Source organism: Xiphias gladius, chromosome 14 (genome assembly GCF_016859285.1).
Source record: "Xiphias gladius isolate SHS-SW01 ecotype Sanya breed wild chromosome 14, ASM1685928v1, whole genome shotgun sequence".
NCBI classification, from domain to species: domain Eukaryota; kingdom Metazoa; phylum Chordata; class Actinopteri; order Istiophoriformes; family Xiphiidae; genus Xiphias; species Xiphias gladius.
The window spans coordinates 23,164,708-23,183,539 of NC_053413.1; the positions used below are offsets into that span (position 1 = coordinate 23,164,708).

The 18,832-nt window shown below is 43.9% G+C and overlaps 2 protein-coding genes across 4 annotated transcripts; one reads left to right on the forward strand and one right to left on the reverse strand.

Annotated features, from left to right (window-relative positions):
* The first annotated feature begins 936 nt into the window (after nt 1-936).
* Nucleotides 937-4,846, forward strand: LOC120798862 (zinc finger protein 160-like). Of its 3 annotated transcripts, none has more exons than XM_040143633.1 (5): nt 937-1,011; nt 1,166-1,349; nt 1,623-1,687; nt 2,883-2,976; nt 3,101-4,846. In XM_040143633.1, the coding sequence occupies exons 2-5, from the start codon at nt 1,184-1,186 to the stop codon at nt 4,165-4,167; spliced, it is 1,392 nt and encodes a 463-aa protein (XP_039999567.1). In that variant the 5' UTR covers nt 937-1,011; nt 1,166-1,183; the 3' UTR covers nt 4,168-4,846. The 3 variants fall into 3 exon arrangements, with proteins under 3 accessions (XP_039999567.1, XP_039999568.1, XP_039999566.1); XM_040143634.1 differs by having other exon boundaries at nt 948-1,024; XM_040143632.1 differs by lacking the exon at nt 937-1,011 and having other exon boundaries at nt 1,043-1,349.
* A 3,581-nt stretch (nt 4,847-8,427) lies between these two features.
* Nucleotides 8,428-15,279, reverse strand: LOC120799488 (purine nucleoside phosphorylase-like). The gene is made up of 6 exons (XM_040144727.1): nt 15,116-15,279; nt 12,359-12,528; nt 12,032-12,135; nt 10,848-11,023; nt 9,834-10,024; nt 8,428-9,178 (listed from the first exon to the last, which is right to left on the reverse strand). Exons 1-6 carry the CDS (start codon nt 15,142-15,144, stop codon nt 8,958-8,960), a joined length of 891 nt encoding a protein of 296 aa, XP_040000661.1. The 5' UTR covers nt 15,145-15,279; the 3' UTR covers nt 8,428-8,957.
* Between the last annotated feature and the right edge of the window lie 3,553 nt (nt 15,280-18,832).

Consider the following 18,832-nt stretch of genomic DNA (forward strand, 5'->3'; position numbering starts at 1 on the left):
TCTTTTCTTCCAGGGTTTCCACATTCACGGAAAAGGTATAAAAACCCCTCGAAATTTGTGCTAAATTGATTGTCCCTGGAGGAGACGAGGGGCCTGTAGAACAAAGTTGTCTTTAACCACTGAAATGCTAACCGGTCACTTTACAGCTGACAATTTTTGATCAATCTTACGATCAAACTATTTTCATTTGAGATTAATCAGTCATTTAATTTTATCGATTAATTGTTTAATCTATGAGACATCAATAAAGAGCTTAAGGTGACGTCTCCGGATGTCTTGTGGTGTTTTTGACCAAAAGTCAAAAAACCCAAATCAATTTACAGTGACACATGAAAAAGAAACCGGCAAATCTTCTCATTCGAGAGGCTGAAATCTGCAACATTATGGCATTTTTTCACAATTTTTGCTCGAAAAATCACTGAGACGATTAATCAATTATTAAAATAGTTGTCGAGTAGTTTTCTGTCCGACGTGTAATCGATTAACTGACTAATTGTTTCAGCCCTAATCTTGTCGAGGCGAATGTAGACTGCATCGGTGGTTACAGTAGGCTAGCTTTTTCGTTGTCCAAACTGGACTGGAGATGGTCCGCTTTCTTAGGATTGACCGATGCAGCCATCGGTAGGGAAATTTAAGAAGTAGAAACAATAAACCAAACGTATAGAAAAGGGCTGACCCACACGCAGCTGCGATTTCAACTGACCCATCTGCTTTGCTTTTAGCGACCTGAGCCTGCCAGACAGCGGCCGGGGTTAATTTAACAAGGCGGCGTCACGCAATTTCGTCACTTTTTAAGGCCGTGCAGTCAATTTGTAGTTTTACCTGTACCAGCCCTCACCTGAGACTCGTGCCCCCCCCCGTTCTCTCTCTCTCTCTCTCTCTCTCTCTCTCTCTCTCTGTCTGCCTTGTTGGTCGTGATTTCACTGCGTTTCTACTCGTGTATTTACGGGAGATCAATCCGCCACACGGAAGAAAGGTTCCGGTTAGCCTTAGCTAGAAACACACAGGGATGTAAGGTTTTCTAGTGCGTCGGTCCTTTTCGCAATTAATTTAAAAAAAAAAAAAAAAAAAAAAAACTAGACGGAGGGACCTTGTGTAGTGTATTTTTCCCCCCTCTGATATTATTTAAATATAAATTAACATGGCGACGTGCATTCCCTTTCAGACGCAGTTATCCTCAATAATGGAGGTTTTGGTGAAAGCAGCGGTGGCAGAGATATCCAAACTAGTCGATGAAAAATGTGCGTTCTTGCATCTAGAAATATCCCGAAAGCAGAGCGAGATAGAGATGCTGAAAAGGAAACTGTTAATGATGGAGAACAAAAATGCGCAGCTGCACCGCGGGTTCGGTAAGATGCTCGTCTGCCTCGGTCGTGTTCATAATTTACGACTTCATCAACGTGTGTTGTGCACATTAACGTAGAAAATATCAAAAACAAGACGCCTAATCATTTTATAAAAACAGCAGCACTGTAGGAATGCTGTGCATCTGATATAAATGAATGTACGTTGTTATTAAAATTGTTGCTATTTCCTCCTTTTAACCTGATGTTAAATTTCACTTTAGTCCACCTCTTTTTTAAATGTATTTTTTATTTTTTTTTTATCTTTTCTGCACCCAGAAAACTACATGGACCGAGGAACTGATGTGGGGAGTAATTGTCCGCACCCCACAGGAGATGTTAAAGTCTGTGTGTTTTTCATAACTCCATAACTTTGATTTATGCCAGTGATTTTACTCAGTTACGTACGTGTAGACCCACCCGAGTCAAGGCTGGATTACCGACCGGGCGAGGCAGGCAACTGCCCCGGGGGTCCAGAGAACCCCAGGTTCGGTGGGGCAGTTGGTTTGTGGTGATTTGTTTATCTGTTTGGCACTGTGCGATGACGTATTTAGGATTATGCACACAGTATCAAATGACTTAATAAAGGGGGCCCTTGCTTTATTCAATGCAAATAAGGTTGACGACGTATATATCCAACCCAACCCATCCAACCTCTGTACAAACACAGCATAAAAAAGAAATTCCCCAAGAATTTGTTGATGCAACTTTTTGATCTTGTCAGACATTTGCTCGTTGAAGACCTGGTGTAGCATGTGGAAAGCCTCTCTTTTTTTTTAACTTTGGGTCTTGAGACCCTGTGTATTAAAATCCAGGTTGAAGGTCTTCATTATTGCAGCTGACACCCTATAAATGAGGTTGTGTTCAGTCGAACGCCAACAAGGCAAAACTGGGGTCGTGTAATTTTCCGAGAATAACTGTACCCGATTCGCAAGGAGAGGTAGGAATTGGGGTTAATGGGAGTTAACTCATTTTTGCTCCAGGGCCCCAAGTCAGGTTAAACAGACCATGATATGAATCCTGGTTGTAAACGTAGCTTCTAAACAAACTTCTATTGAAACCCAGCAAGGCCGTCTGATTTGGCCCCCTTAGTGATGGCGGTGGTCATGAACATGGATTAAAAGCTGCCCTCTTTCTTTTTATACTAACGCTTGATCAAAGGACTCTGTGCAGTACTAATGGTGTCATTTGTATTGACAAATCCACAGAGAAGCACCACCCCACTCTGCGGTTCCTCTTACCGCTGCCGAGGGTTTGTGTGTTGCAGCTCATTGTTTTAGTTTTATTGCTGCAGCCTCACCGATTTTGTTCAGTCTCGCCACTCTGGTCAGTGTCATTTCCAGCGGCGTTTTTTTTTTTTTTCCCCCCATCAAAAAAGCTGAAAAACCAACTGTACACTAATTCCCCAGCCAAATGTGTTAAAAGGCACTTCGTAAGGTGGTAATATGTCCCCGTTGTGTTTACAGCTTGTGTTGCCCCCAAGTGGGCAAAAAATGTAATATTGCAGTTTGGGGTTTAATCCATCCTCTTTCGATTTAGTTCCGTGAGACTGAAGAAGCCACTGTTTCCTTCACAATCAAAGAAGAGAGTCCAGATGAACCACTGTGGATCAGTGATGCCGCTGGACCGATTGGTGAGTTAAAAAAGTGGATTTTGTGCAAGAATTCCATTTTAAAAAGTCATCTCTTTTTGGTCAAATTTAACTACACGGCCCCCTCCGAACCCCCCCCCCCCACACACACACCCGCTACCTGTAGGTTCTGCTGTACATTACCCTAATCCAGGCAATGCTCCAGAAAGCCAGCAGCTTGAAGAGGACCGTCAGTTAAACCCTTCAGAGGTCGCCAGGCTAAAAACATCCGAGTTTGGTGACTTGTACAACTCTGGTCAACATACAGGAGACATCGGCGGCCTTCACTTCACTGTCAAGACAGAGAAGGAGGAGGACCGATCGGGATTCAGTCAGGATGGGTGCCAGCACGGCGCGGGGAAGCAGACTCAACTAGCTGTGGACTTTTCCATGGATGAAAGAGAGAATCAACTCTGGTCATCCATCATTGAGGGTAATGACATTGATGCTGGTTTTCCTGACTTTTCTAGTGTGGTGGAGGAGTATTCCAACACATTCCCAGACCATTCAGATACACATGTGGTTTCTAACACTAGCAAGTTGACAAGTGTCCAGCAGTCGTCCTCTCAGAGGCCGTGCAATGGGATCTACAATAGTGAGTATCCAAAGGATGCTCCGCAGTCGTCCAATTTTCAGACCAGGCCTCAGAGCGCTCTTTCACAGCAAGACGGGCAGAAAGAACAAATTTACTCGCAGAGAAACGCGCCGCATGTCGCACACCCGAGGCAGCCAGATGAACACCCCGAGAGGGACGCCGCAGCTGGGGATAGACCAGTCGTAACTCACTCGCACAACGCTTTTACGCCCAGCAGCTACCACACTCACGCCCCCGGCAGACCTTTTCCTGGCGGGGCGCGAGGCTACGTTTGCTTGCAGTGCGGGAAGACGTTCGGCCGTCTGCACCAGTTCAAGCTGCACCAGCAAAGCCACAAGAGAAAGCGAGCATTCTGGTGCACGGTGTGCGGGAAGAGCTTTCAGTGTTCATCCCACCTCAGCATACACCACCGGACACACACGGGCGAGAAGCCCTACGGATGTGGGCAGTGCGGGAAGAGGTTCACGCAGCAGAGCAGCCTGAGGGTCCACCAGCGCACTCACAGCGGGGAACGGCCCTACAGCTGCTCACAGTGTGGGAAAACCTTCATCCTGATGCACCATCTCAAACGGCATAGAATTATTCACACATACAGCTGAGGCGGAGATGTATGAGGTTGTGTCGCTCAGGTGAAAGGACACAAATGACCCTTGAAACCAAATCAAAAAGCCAATGAACAGCAACTTTTTTTGGTTGGGATTTGTAACCTTGTGGAATTGCTCACAGACTTCCTATATCAATGCATATTTGACTATGCAAAATCCATCTGGATGGATTTTAAGGCATTTGCTTCGTTTTTAAATGCTTGTTTTATAATGATCAAAATGTGAAACGGAATTGGGACCCTCAAACAGAACTCACACGTCGGCATTTTTAAGATACTTGCAAAGCTAGAAATCCAAAAAACAAGGTCTAAAATGTGGACTCATTTAAAAAAAACGGAAAAAAAACAAACAAAACCCTGCAGTTTTCCTCTTACAGTTTCCTGCATACATACTGTTTGCCACTCAAAGGCACCGTTTGTTTCAGCTTCTCGTGTAGAAATGAGCATTATTTCATCTCAGCACTGGAACTGTAGAAGCACAAGATGCTCATTATTCCCATTAAGTTTCGGCTTTGCAGTCACAAGTGCGTTTTTCTGTTCAGTGCCATCGAAGCACCTCTCAGGTTTATGTTTTGATGTCATTATTGGTAAAAACCCGCTTGAATACTGTTCCAAGATTCATTTTCCATGAAACCCCCCCCCAAAAAATCCCTTGCTATTTGTTATGATTCATATTAAAGCATCGTTAAAATCAGCAGCTGGATTTTTTTTTTTTGGACTGTTTGTGACTCTTAATTAAAAAATTGCAGGTATTAGAGGATGTGTTATTCCCAGAAGCGTTTCTAGTTTTGGACGTCAACACTTTGGTCGTACTTGTCAATAGCTACAATTTTTGGGTTCCTCAAACGGGTTGTCAACAAACAAACAAGCGTAGATTTCATTGCTGAGTTAATTATCATTCACTGCGATCATTACATTAGTTTATTTTAAAATGTGTACATCATTTAGTACTAAAAATTAGGGCTACAAAATTATTCGGTAAAATTGTAAAAAAAAAAAATATACATCACAATTTCCCAGAGCCTTGCTTTTACTGACCAGCAGCAAAAAAAACAAAAACTAAGATATACAGTTTACAATTAAATGAAAAGGGAAAAGTAACAAATTCTCACTTTTAAGAAGCTGGATCCAGTGACTTGTTGGCACTTTTGCTTGGTAAATGATGATTAATCGAGTATCAAAATAGTTTCAGATTAATTTACCATCAATTGACTCATCAGTTCAACTAACTAACAGGCCGGTCCTTCTGTCACTCTGGTGGATGACGTGGCACTAGAGGGCAGTGTGACTTGTCCTTTAAATCATGACGGTGCAGAAAGGGAACTAGGACCCTACACTCTGCTACTCCAGACCGTGGAGTTCAGAAGTGTCGCCTTTGTCAGCTGGGTTTGGTTCATGTGCACACGCTGTCCATATATTTCCAATAGCAAACTGTTGTTCCTCCAGCTTTTGTTCTGGATTCTGGATTTCCATTATGCGTGTGGTTTACTAATGTACCTGAAGGTCTAAATGGGTTTAGTTCGGCATCGAAAGGGTTGAACAGGTAGTAAAGTACAGTATAAACACTGCTCTGGAACAGTATGTCCTACAGTAGTGTGTCAGTGCCAGAGCCGCTTCCTCTTTTATCACATAGAGTCTTTCCAGATTGTTAGCTTAACTGAATGAGCAGCCGTCATACTTGCCGGATGTACTGTAATTTTTGGATTGGTAGAGCTACACTGCAGACGCACACACACGTTTCTTTAAAAGTGATAGAGGAAGAGGTTAATGTCTTGAGGATACTTGTAGGGGTTTTTTGTTTGTTTATAAAGGATAATTGAAATAGTAAGAAGTGATACAAATGTAAGGAGATTAACACAGAAACATTGAATTATGAAATGTAATAAAATAAGATGTTTTTTTACGTATGAAATCAGCTTCATTTTAGCTTATATTCCATGATTTTATACATTTGAAACAAGACAAAATTAACTTTAATAATTTAAATTAGTTGTATTAGAGAACGTGCAGACTTGAAAGAAGGTGAAAAAGTAGTTGAAGCAAATACAAGGTTGGAAACACAAATCATTTGACTTGTCCCAAGAAGAAATTGAGGTAACAAACGGAAATGAAACAACTTAAATAAGCAACTATTCGTTTGTGTGTGTGTGTGTGTGTGTGTGTGTGTGTGTGTGTGTGTAGCCATTAATCTAACCTGCAGAACCAGAAGAATAGCCCATCAACACCATGTCAAGGCATCTTAAAAGGGTTTCCTGCCTCACTTGGCCTCATTCCACGACAGTGAATCAGAACATTTTTGACATGATCATTTGCTGCAGGCAAACCGATAGTTCATGGAGTTCTCACAACCTTGTATGGCCATAAACACTGGTGCCTGAGCAGCATGGAACTGTTTTTTTTTTTTTGTGGAAGGAAGGGGACAAGTGGCAGTGGATATATTAAGGGTAAGGAAGTGAGAACAGACAGGGGGTGGACCGGAGAGCGAGTGAATAGCGAACAGCATGGAAAAAAGGAGAGCTGCTGAAACAGTGAAGGACAAACTGACAGTGAAAATGTCAAACATCATGATAATTGTTCTCTTTCCCAGAGGAATGGCAGCATGCACTGCCTAGATTTACTGTATGTTTTGCATTCCTACGCACGGAGGCTTACACTTAATTTGTAGTTTGTGCTTTAATGGCAAATTCCTCCTTCAGGCACTGTTAGGAGACAGATGACAGATTTTGCTTTTTTTTCGTGTTTTTTTGCTTTTTCCTGTCGATAAAAAGCCGAACATTAAACACAACGCTTGATTAATACAGTATACACTATATTGCAAGAAGTATGCGGACACCCATGTCCACTGTACCATTGAGCTGGCGCCCTTTTTCATGGCTCGGTCCGACTCCTAATTAAGGGCAAGCTTACTGCTACAGCATCACCATGATATTTAGGACAATGCTAGTCAAACTTCAAACTTTGTGGCAGCAGAATACTGCCCATGGTTTTGGAATGAGATGTTCAACAATGACAACTTGGCGCCTACTTTTGTCCATGTAGGGAGTTCTAACAGACTTTTGTGTCTGTTCCTAAGAATCAAAGAGCAGTTTTATAATTTTTGCACCGATGTTCATCAAGTGGGAAGAAATTCGTCAAACGGGAGCCTTGCGGTGGCATTACACCTAAAACCAAATTTGATAAATGTCAACAAGGTCAGGTCGGCTCTTTGCAGAGCTGGATGAACATACCAGGAAGCTCCGATTACCGTCCAATCACTCCTCCCATTCTCTGCGCATTTCCTGACCGCCTGTAGCAGTTTACATGCCAGATGCGTGCCAGTTTGATCATATTTTACTTTGAGCCCCGGAAACCAACCAGTACTCCCCTCTGCTGCATTGCTACAGGGGCGCGTTTCACCGAATTGAAGACTTGCGGACTGGGCTTTGCAACATCGACTTCATTTCCTCTCCCGTTCATTTGGAAGCATTTCCCGGACCAAACCGTGTGCTGTACTTGCAGCCCATTCGAGAGCCCACTTGGACTCACAAATGTATCTGCAATTTGCAAGCGACAGTCATTTGTGAAATGTGACGATGCCACCAATTTGCGATCTGCATATCATCAATTCCCGCAGATGGCTCTTGTAAAAGCCCCAGATTCGCAGTGTGGCAGTTAGTTTGGGGTAACTTAATTGACAAATACATTTAAAGAATATGCAACATATAAGCACGATAACAAGTGAAATAATAAAGGAGCTGCCTCACCGCACCTCAATATGACGGGGCCTTAAACGATTTGGTATGTAAAAAAAATCTCCTGAAGGCTGTCATTTCAGTCCAATTAATCAAATCACAGCCCCCACACAAATTATATAATATGATTCATTTTTCCTTTTAAGACTGTTACTCAAGACCATCTGTAAGGGGAAAGGTCTAATACAGCCCACCGACAAAGAAACGACGAGCTGAGATGAGCACACATAAGGTCAGACCTTTCCATTTCACATGTAGCACTCCAAAAAAAAACAACAACACACCCCAGCATTGCTTTCAAGTCTTTTAATTGTACTAGTAGATCAGCAGCTGGTAGACTTTTTTAAGTATAAAGTACCTCTAAAAAGGACAGACAGCCAAAAAACCCAGTCTGTTAGTTAACACAGCGACAAGACATAGAAAGAGATTTGACTTTGGTAACCGTCCCCTGTAGGAGATCATCCCTTCCCCCAACTCTGTCCATCAAACACTCGGAATAAAGCAAAATAAAAACACCACTTACATACATTTAGTTTAAATATTTAATAAAATTTTACACCTTTATGGAATTATTATTTCCACCGTCTTTCAGCCATGATCCATGAAGACGTGTGTTGAGTTGCCCTACATTAAAAATAGGAATATCACCGTGTTCATAATTAGTTGTTAACTGATATCAGGGAATGTAAAAGAAACCAAGCAATAAATATTCAATCTTATTAAGTTAAGTTATTAAATTAGAAATTAAAATACGATGGTGTTTCACTCAAACACTACAGTTGGCTGAATACGGTTCAGTGTATCACAGCAGGAATTTGTCAGAGAATTACTGCACCAAAGTAGTATAATGTATCTGTACACCTCAAAAAAGCAAATGTTGCTGACAGAGGAATGTATAAAAATAGAAAGTGGAACAGTTTCTGGGATTTTAAGACTTGAGGCTTTCGAAGCAGAGCTTTTCTAACAACATTTTTTTTTAAATCTTCTCACTAGGATGCAGAGATAAAGCAGGTTAGCTGACCCGGGACCAGGTACAGTGGTCCCAGTCAGGTGCTCAGAGGGAGTTGTTGTAGTTTTGCTCCAGCCGAGCCACCATGGTGTAGACCAGCTTCTCCAGCTGCTTGGACCTCTGCCTGCCCGTCTCCAGGACTTCTTCGTGGTTAGCCTTCTCCTGGCTGTCGTAATCCATCACCGCGCGGTTACTGATCAGTGACAGGGCGAAGCAGCGCATGCCGGCGTGGCGGGCAATGATCACCTCGTGGACAGTGCTCATCCCTGCAGAGGAGACATGGAGAAGGTGAGACATCGGAGTGCAATGTTTTCAATACATGGCTCAAATTTTGGTCGGTGTGCCTGTGCCAGCGTACAGATTATTATTATAGCAATTAAATAAGGTCACGTTTCAATTATTGCAATCTGTCTTTATTCTTTTTTTGAAATTCCAATGTTATTTTTTTTCTCTTTCGTACTGACATCACGACGTTAGTCTTACATGCAGACCTGCCATTAAATGAGACTGGTCACCGATATTATGAAATTCTGTAAACTTACGAGGATTTACGTGCAACTAAAATGAAATTTGGAATATCCAGTAATATCCAGGAAGTATTTCTTCATTGAAGTTGCTTAAAAGTGAGCTTTTGAAGGACTAGTCCTGCAACTCACTTCCCTCTATGTTTTTAGTTTAGTTATGTTCTGTAGGATTGGACCTGTGTGTGTGTGTGTGTGTGTGTGTGTGTGTGTGTGTGTGTGTGTGTGTGTGTGTGTGTGTGTGAGAGAAAGGGAGCACGCAATGTGGTCTGGTCCTCACTTCTTCAAAGGGCTGTTTAAAGGCTGAGGCTTTGAGGTTTTCTGGATAGGGTAAGGGAAAGATTAGGCTTGTGGGGCGAGGGAATGCATCAGAGTGTGTCGGAGAGATTTAAAAACTCACCGACAGCGTCGGCGCCGAGCCTGTGCAGCAGGCGACACTCAGCGATGGTTTCGAAGGAGGGTCCTCCGAGGACACAGTACACTCCCTCTCGCAGGAAGTCGTCGTAGCCCAGCTCTGCTGCCACGTCGTGCGCCAGCTGACGCAGCTCGCGGCTATAGGCGTCAGACATGCAGGGGAAGCGAACGCCGAACCTGCAGGGAGGAGGACGGTGTGGCTCGAGTTCATCCCTGAAATTCTCGCACATGACTCGAGCAACATTAAAGCAAACCACAAAGCTTCACAACACTACACACAGGTCCACCTGTTTTTTTCTGATGCAGGGGGGCTGACAGTACATTTGAACACTGCATGGGGAAATTTGTCATCTCAGCTCAGACCATCGAAGAGATCAGCAGGTCGCTCTTGCAGTCCGTGGACGGAAGACAACAGAGTACAAGTCTCCACTTTCCTGTCATGTAATGCCTCTAAATTGCGGCCTTTCGAGGACAACAGGCGCTCGGGTTGCAACCGACGTCAGATGCCTCGAGGCTGAGTTGTGGCAGTTTTGTGTAGGAGACTGCAGGAATGCGCATATTGTACGAGATGAAATATGATGTGGGAGGGAAAACCCGGTACAGCTGAGTCATTTGCACAATGACTGAGTGGCAAGTGTTTGCTTGAAATTTCCAGAAAAATAAGACCTCTGACGGAAATTACCTATTGAGCTGATGACAAATCTTTTTAATGTCAATTTTGAAGTCTTAAGGCAGAATATATAAATCATTTAAAAATTATGCACAAATTCTGGTGAACCAGCTCTTTCATGTGCTAAAACACTACTTGAAAGACTGTGACTTTCCACTGTGACAAAAAAAAATTATGCAACTGAGGAGGAAATACTAGTTGTTTTTGGCATTAAAAGCTAAAAAAATTTAAATGTAAAATATCAACCATAAGCAGTTTCAAAACAAAACAATGTTAACTGTATCTGCCCTGATGAAAACTGTACTCTACCCCTCCCTCTCCTCCACATACCTGTCATCGTTGGGTCCAGCCAGAGGGTTGATTCCAGCAAAACCAGGCATGTTGATGTGGTCCTTGATGATCATGACGTCTCCCACTTTGTATTCCTCGTTGAGGCCTCCGGCTGCGTTCGTCAGAATCACCGTCTCCACGCCCATCAGCTTGAAGACACGCATGGGCAGCGTGATCTGGAGAGCACAAGGTGACGTAAATTCAATCATTTAGCAGGGAAAAATATAAGACTCGCTCGCAGGCCAGGTGCAAAAGCCTCACTTAAAACAGAGACTGCATAAGGAGAGAGGAGAATTGAGAAACGCGAAGTGTGTCCCCTTCGAAAACAAAAGGTTTTTGGAGGGAACATGTCTGTTTCTTAATCATGTCAAGTGGCTGAAATAAGCAGAGCTTTAAATAAATCCACTGATATCAAACACTTGAGGCACAAAGGTATTTCCACGTTTACTGCCTGAGGTCGGTTTCAGCTGTTTTCACTGAAACAGAAGGAAAAGGTAAGACACCTGTTCCTTCTGTTTCATCGAGGTGGGAAACACACAAGTGGCTTCAGAGAGTCTTCAAGACCCCTTCACATTTTATTGTGTTGTAAAAAAAACGAAAAAAAAAACACCATATAGAAACAAAAGTAATGGCAAAGCTTAGTAACGCTAAGATTAAAGGGGGAAAATATTGATATAGTTTATATGTATGATATATAGGGAACTGAGCGTTTAAATTACCCTTTAAAGCTAATGCAGACTTAAAGACTTAAGCTGTTGCTCACACTACAAGGACATTTTTTGTCCCAGACCCGCCCTGACATGCACGGGGTTGCGCACACTACACAACTAAACCTCAGTTGGGATGTTGGGATTAAAGGATTATTCCGGCTGCAGAGATCCGTGACTGAAGCGAACAAGTGCGATCTTCAGCAAAATCCTGCAAGAGGTCAGCGTGTGCGTTTACTGTTACTCTTGCTGCAATGCTGCTCATCTGCCGACCGCGCTTCTTAACGGGCGTATCTTGAAATCGCTTGAGCTGGACAACGGGTTGTCCGGTTCAGGAGCCAGGCCCGATTTTGTGCAGACTCGGGGGTGTTTGTCTCAGATCGCAAAAAAAAAAAAAAAAAACAGATCCAGGTCGGACAATTCACGGAAAAGTGTAGACCTGTTGTCGGTGCTAGGCCTTAACTCTACTCCACTCACCTTCTGGATGGGGTAGCCCTCGTACAGGTGGAACCTGCCCTGCATGCAAACACACGGCTTCCCTTTTAGTGTTCCAAACACCAGCTGGCCGGCATGACCATGCACTGCAACACACACACACACACACTCCCGCTGTTAGACACCCAGTGCAAACTAGAGCTCACGAACATGCACGCACACGCACAAGCACACACACACACACACACACACACACACACACACACACACACACACACACACACACACACACACACACACACACACACGCACGCACGCACACAGAGATTAACAGCTGCGTTTTCGCAGGCAGCGGCAGGCTGTGCATACCTGTGCTCTTGGGGAAGTTGGGAATGTCACTGTATTTGAAGACCTGCGGGTCCTTGAGCATCTCAGCCAGCCCCCCCAGACCTGAACCGCACACGATTCCCACACGTGGCTGCACTTGGGTGTTGGACAGCAGCCAGTCGGCCGTGGCCTGGCACTCCTGATAGTTGTCACTGAGAGAGCGTCAGAAAAACAAAGGTCGGTCACGTGTGTACTAAACTCTTATGTCAGCAAAGTTTATTTTCTGTCATTTTTTTTTAAACACGCCACAAGGCCTGGCTTGCAGGCTGCGTTTCAGTTCATCCCAAAGGCATGGGTTGTGGCTGAGGTATTATGTTCTTTTTCTAATTTTTACTGTTTTAAAATAAATTAATAATATCATTATCTCCATTCGTTAAAAACCAATGCTTTGTCAACGTATACTAAACTGGACCTGTTGACGAGACAGTATTCATTTAAAAGAGACATAAAGCTCTTTTTAAGTTTAGGCATTAGACAACGTAAACACAACGATGTCCTCGGTTCCCCTCTCTGCATTCACGGAAATGCCACATTCAATAACCAGGAAATGACCAGGAATATCTGCTTTGACTACACACAAATTTACACACACACACACACACACACACACACACACACACACACACACACACACACACACACACACACACACACACACACACACACACACACACTATATCCTGTTGTGAAACACGGGACCTTAACACACCTTGATGAGAAATACAGCCTACAGTATTTCTCAAACACACAAACACATAGTTACATTTCTATACTTGTGAGGACCCACCCATTCAATTCACCCACTGACACTGGCCTTTGGCTCCAGGTCCGGCCGGGGCCGGTTTATACAGATAATTTTATTAACCCCTTTATTAATCCTCAGGAGTCTGTCTAACCACTAATTTAAAAAGTGACTGCTACAATTAATCGGTTAATAAAAGGCCCAGTCATAAGTGCTGCACCTGAAATAAGACCAGGACGATAGGTGTTGTATATGAAAGGAAAACTTAAAAATAATGTCAAATATATAGAAAACATGAGAATGTCACGTCATTCCCAGTCATTAGTTTCACAGCTTTGGGCGCAAAAGATGAACTGTTCTCTGGAGAATCTTGGCATCCTTTTACTGGTCACTTAACACACTTTATAAACTGGTAAAAACACTATAACTGGACAGTGCTTGAATGGGACGAAGGGTTTGAACCCTTCCTCCAAAACGTGCTCTTCTTTTCCCTCAGCCTAAACCTAACGTTTAACCCTAAATCGAAGGGGTCAGATCCTCCCGCCGGAGCCGCCTGATATTTGATTTTTTTTTTCTCTTTTCTTTTTAAACACAAACCAGATGACATGAAAAAAAACAAACACAAAGGGCTAAGATGCCCTTGAATTTGGTTATAAGGGAATTGTGACCGAGATTTGTCCTGAGTGGGTCATTTTCCAGCTGAAAAAAAAGAAAATCCTAGGTGCTCTCTGGTGGACAGACTATACACGGAGAGATTCTTCCTAAACTTCCACGGAAGCAACTTTGGCACTTCTGTGCCGTGGCTTCTTGTTAATCATCAGCAGCGTGCGACCGTCCTGATCACTGATTCATCCTCATTTTCGAGCAAAAATGCCAAACTCCCCCTGGGTTGAGCGTCTCGGTTACCAGGATTTGCTGCCTTCCTCCGTCTTATGGGACAGTAAACTGAACATAGTTGGATTTGGGACAGTTGGTCGGACAAGACGAGACATCTGAAGGGGTTACTTTTGGCTTTAGGAAATTGTAATGGGGATTTCTCATCATCCTCTGACATTTAAGAGACCTGACGATTCACAGATTAATCAAGATTACTGCCAGATTTAAAAAATAAGCATTAATTGCAACCCTATAATAAGATAATATTGGTTTATGTTTTGGCCTGGTCAGTGTTTCGGGTCCAGCTCTACCTGACAAAGCCCCCTTAGAGTAGTGAGCTGCCTTTTCAAGATCGGGTCTAAGACTGGATCTCGCTGCTCCTGGGCCTCTCATAAAGACAGATGCTGCTCCGTTGGCTTCCCCATCACGGTCGCCGGTTTAACTTTGGCCTTTTGGATTTCTGTCTTCGGTTTATTTAAAGAGGTAGAGGAACATAAAGGCGATTAAGCTTTACATTTAGCTCCGCTGGGGGTCGAGCACAAAAAAGAAACAAAAAAACCAAACACGGTCTCCCGGGGAAGAACTCAGCCTCCCCGCGCGAGGCCGAGGTCGGCGGGTTTGCCGAGATGACGTCGTGGCGGAGCGCACATGGTGCCAGGTTGGGTTTTTCCGTCCCCCGTCCGTGGGGCAAACCGGGGCTGCGCCGCTCCGGGTTCGCGGAAGAGCCCGTTCAATCCCCAATCCGCCGAGCAGCATCCGCGGGGCCCGCGACACCCTGCCCGGGCGGCCGCGCGCTTCTCTGGCCGCCGTTAATCGTCCGGCTTTAGCCGTCTAACCCGCGCGCGTCTGTGACCCGGGGGGACGCTGCGGGAAAATGCGGCGACATTAAGGGAAGTTTCATCAGAGCGGTGAAGCCTCAGCCTGGAACTTCCGCCCCTGCCGAACGGGCGATGGCAACCGGTGATGCCTTTGAGACGCATAGGTCAACATTTATCACGGCAAATGCAGCAAAAACCCAGCGCGAATACGGGCAGAGTTGTCATACACGCGACGGGACCAGACACACAGGCTTTAGTCTGGAACAAGAACCTTGTGTTAAATATGTTTCTTTTTCAACTCACCCAGACACAATCTCGGACATGGACAACATGGTGAGGCGTGATGCGGATGGAGTCGGCAGATTGCGCCGCGCTGTACCGAGCCTGCGAGCTTGTCGGCTTCCCGACGGAGGGGACGGGTCGTGGGCGCACACCCTTCCACCCGTCTACGGCACCGCGCGGGCTCCGATTGGCTGAAGCGCAGGCGTGCCCGCTGCTGCGGCCACGCGCGCGGGGCCCGTAAGCAGTGCTGCGTTCGGGAGCTTCATCCGAAGTAGGAATCGAGAGCATGTCAAGGCGCCGGACGGAGCTTATGACAAAATAAACATGAGGCAGTTTTTTTTGTTTTGTTTTTTTTGTTTTTAAAGGCAGGATGTGTTATCTAAATTTAAACAAAGGGCAGACCCATGGCTAAAAAAAACAAACAAACAAACAAAAACAAAACAGATACAGAGTGGAATGGGAAAGAGTGGCCCCGCCATCACTCTGAAACTGACTGACAGGTCTTTAAATAGCTACAAGAAACCAACACAAGAAGCCACTTTAGTCTAACTCATCATCGCATAGTGGAGAGAGATATTTGAAATTTCTGTCTAGATGTTGTTACATGTTTTAAAGCCTTTGTAGCAACGGCTGCAAAAAACAAAACAAAACGAAAAAAAAACCTGACTATAGGCCAGAGTTTTGGCAGTTCTTGTGTGGTTTATATGCGCAGCAACAGATTCACTAAAAGAAATCTAAAAAATTAACAAAAATAACCAAACAATCCATAATAACAAAAAACATGGCCACTTTACATGTGGAATATAACTTATACACTTAATTATCATTGATCCCGACTTTTCTACTGTTGTGTCTCGTTATAATCTTTCCAGTCTTGATTTGCATTGTATCACGTTTTTTATTTTATTTTTTTTTTTTTTTCCCCATTATGAAGCGTACGTGACAACTTCAGGAGTTTGTGCTGTAGGATTGCCCACAGGACCTGAAGGCAGCACCAGACCCCACCGTGCCCCCAACGTGCTCGTGTTGCTTTTGGTGCTGATGCAATCGCCCTGCTACGTGCGACCAATGAGTTCTTACGAAGCTTCCCAGATAATCCTTAGTTGGGAAAAGGCAAAATTCAGCTTAAAAATGATCAATTTACACTGTTTCAAAAACGGTTCTCTGTTCAGTTTTCACGGTCCCGGGTCAAAAGTTACCAGTAATTAGTACGGTATTGAGAAAATGTCCCCAGAAATGACTGTTGACTATCAATGTGTCACTTAAGTGGGTTAAAGAAGAGCAGCCGCTAAAATTACCACCAGGTTTTCTGGCAAGTCACTCGTCCCAGTTCTCACAAGAGAGAACCAGAGAGATCAAGAGACCAGCTGGTCATCCTTCACATGTGTTGTTCAGTCTTCTCCCTGCTGATGTACAATTTCTACATCAGGTTTTTAATTAACTTGACACACTCATAACTCAGCAGTGTGGGATGTACTAGAGTGGAGTGTGTGTGTGTGTGTGTGTGTGTGTGTGGTGGTGCAGCAGCAGCACAGAGAAGCCAGCGAGACATACCAGACATTAACCCTACTTGCACCTGTAGTAGAAAGGCAGTTGTTGCGCTAAAAGAAAAAACCAACATAGTGACCACTTTGCAAAATAGCTTTAATAGGCTGTAAGATGCAGTTGAACGCTCTGGGGGGTACAAAAAGTTATGTAGTTGACTTTGAGTTAAGCTCTTTTTGTCAAACGACTTTTTAACCTACTACCACTACTAACTAATACCGTTTTTGAGAGTGAACTTCCAGGCTAAACCGAAGATTTTTCAGTTCTTGGCTCTGAAATGCCGTGTTTGCTCTCAGGCCTGAGGGTGGTGCCAGAGGAAAGGGCATGGCTTCATTAAAAGTAAAAGGTTTCATCCCACTGGGAGCATGGACGTGCTCAGCAAATGGGAGGTCAGCCTCCTTCGATGATGGACCGAAGAATGGAACTAGAGGAGAGCCCGCAGACAGGACTGAGATGAGGAGAGGTCTCTGCTCGGAAAATTTCACTTTAGACTCAGCCACTGGACACTGAAGTACATTCACAGTAAATGTCATGAAAATCTGGCCATTACTGCTCAAGCTGGAATTTATGAACTGACTGTGGCACCTAGATGAAAGGTCAAAAGGTTCACCGAAATCACAAGGACTCACCCTCTCGGATACAACAGTCATCCGCACTGAAATAACTGGCAACCTGGCCAGAATTTGGAGAGAGATCAACATCCAGACCGATGGTTTTTTATGTGTATAGTTTAGAATTATTTGTGTTTGTATGTACAGGCATGCATGCAAACTTGTATGCATGCATTTCTGAGTATGTAAGTGTATCTAGCTGTGTCTGTGTGTATATATATATATATATATATATGTATGTTTATTTATATGTGTGTGTGTGTGTGTGTGTGTGTGTGTGTGTGTGTGTGTGCGCGTTTCTGTGTGTGTGTGTGTGTGTGTTTGTGTGTGTTCCACGTACCTGCTGTGAAAGCAGCACAGAGCAGCCAGTGTTCTGGTCAACCCCGTGTTATGTAACAGCCGATTTGTATTCTCACAGTTGTCAGGGCCCTTTATCCTGGTGCACCAGCCAAAACCTGCTGCTCTCACTCGAGTCACCAGTGCAAGAATTTTGCATTGCTAACCCAGAGCAGATACAAGCGACGTTTGCATGCATCTTCTGTACTATCATTGTACTATCATTGTTGATTACTACAGCTCATATTACACACTACAGCCAGCAGTGTCCCAGTGGATGAGAAAACATCTGAAACTTTGGAATCGTTATGTTGCTCATAGTCTTTCTTGTTGCCATCTTCTAGTTGTTCTTTTAAGTTTGATTTTTCCTTTCCTTCCTGCATGTCGTACAGTTCCCTTCTTTATTAAGTGTAATATACAAAATCCTATTTTTTTTTCTCTCATTATAGCAGTTCCTTACTATCCACTAAGGTTCATGCATTTATTGCACATTTAAGATGCAGGACGCCAAATATCAGTTGTACATTCTTTCCTGCAGCTTTTCCGAGGCCTCAAACTCACTCAGTTTTCCTCCCTCTGTGTGCTGGATGCGTTTCACTGTGTCGTTGTAGGTGTGCATGCACTACGTTTAGCTATGGTGCATATCAAGTAACAGTAACTTAACCATGTTGTCAAGGAAACTTACCTTAATTGCAGAGGGACCTTCACACACACACACACACACACACACACACAAACACACTATATCCTGTTGTGAAGCACGGGACCTTAACACACCTGGATGATAAATATAGCCCACAGTATTTGTCAAACACACAAACACATAGTTACATTTCTATACTTGTGAGGACCCAACACAGTGTGTGTGTGTGTGTGTGTGTGTGTGTGTGTAGGTCCTTCTGCAATTAAGATAAGTTATCATTTGTAATCTGCTGCCACCTGCTGGCTGAACTCTAACTTGCAGCCAGGGACAGAGAGGGGGGGGGGCTTTTTTCTTTTTATTTTCTGAATCAACAAACTTTTGCCCCTCTGCTCAATTCATCCACGACAGCAGTGGAGGCGGCAGAATGTGCCGCATCTCCCCCACAGGACCACCTGCATGCACGATCAGGTCTACACATCACCTTTTTATTAACCTGTAATGTATTCAGCAGCTACGGTTTGTCAGAACTGCTGAAGAACTAGAGCCACAATAGAACTAAATATGAAAAAAAAGTAGTTGTATGGCAGTCATTTGAGGTGTTAT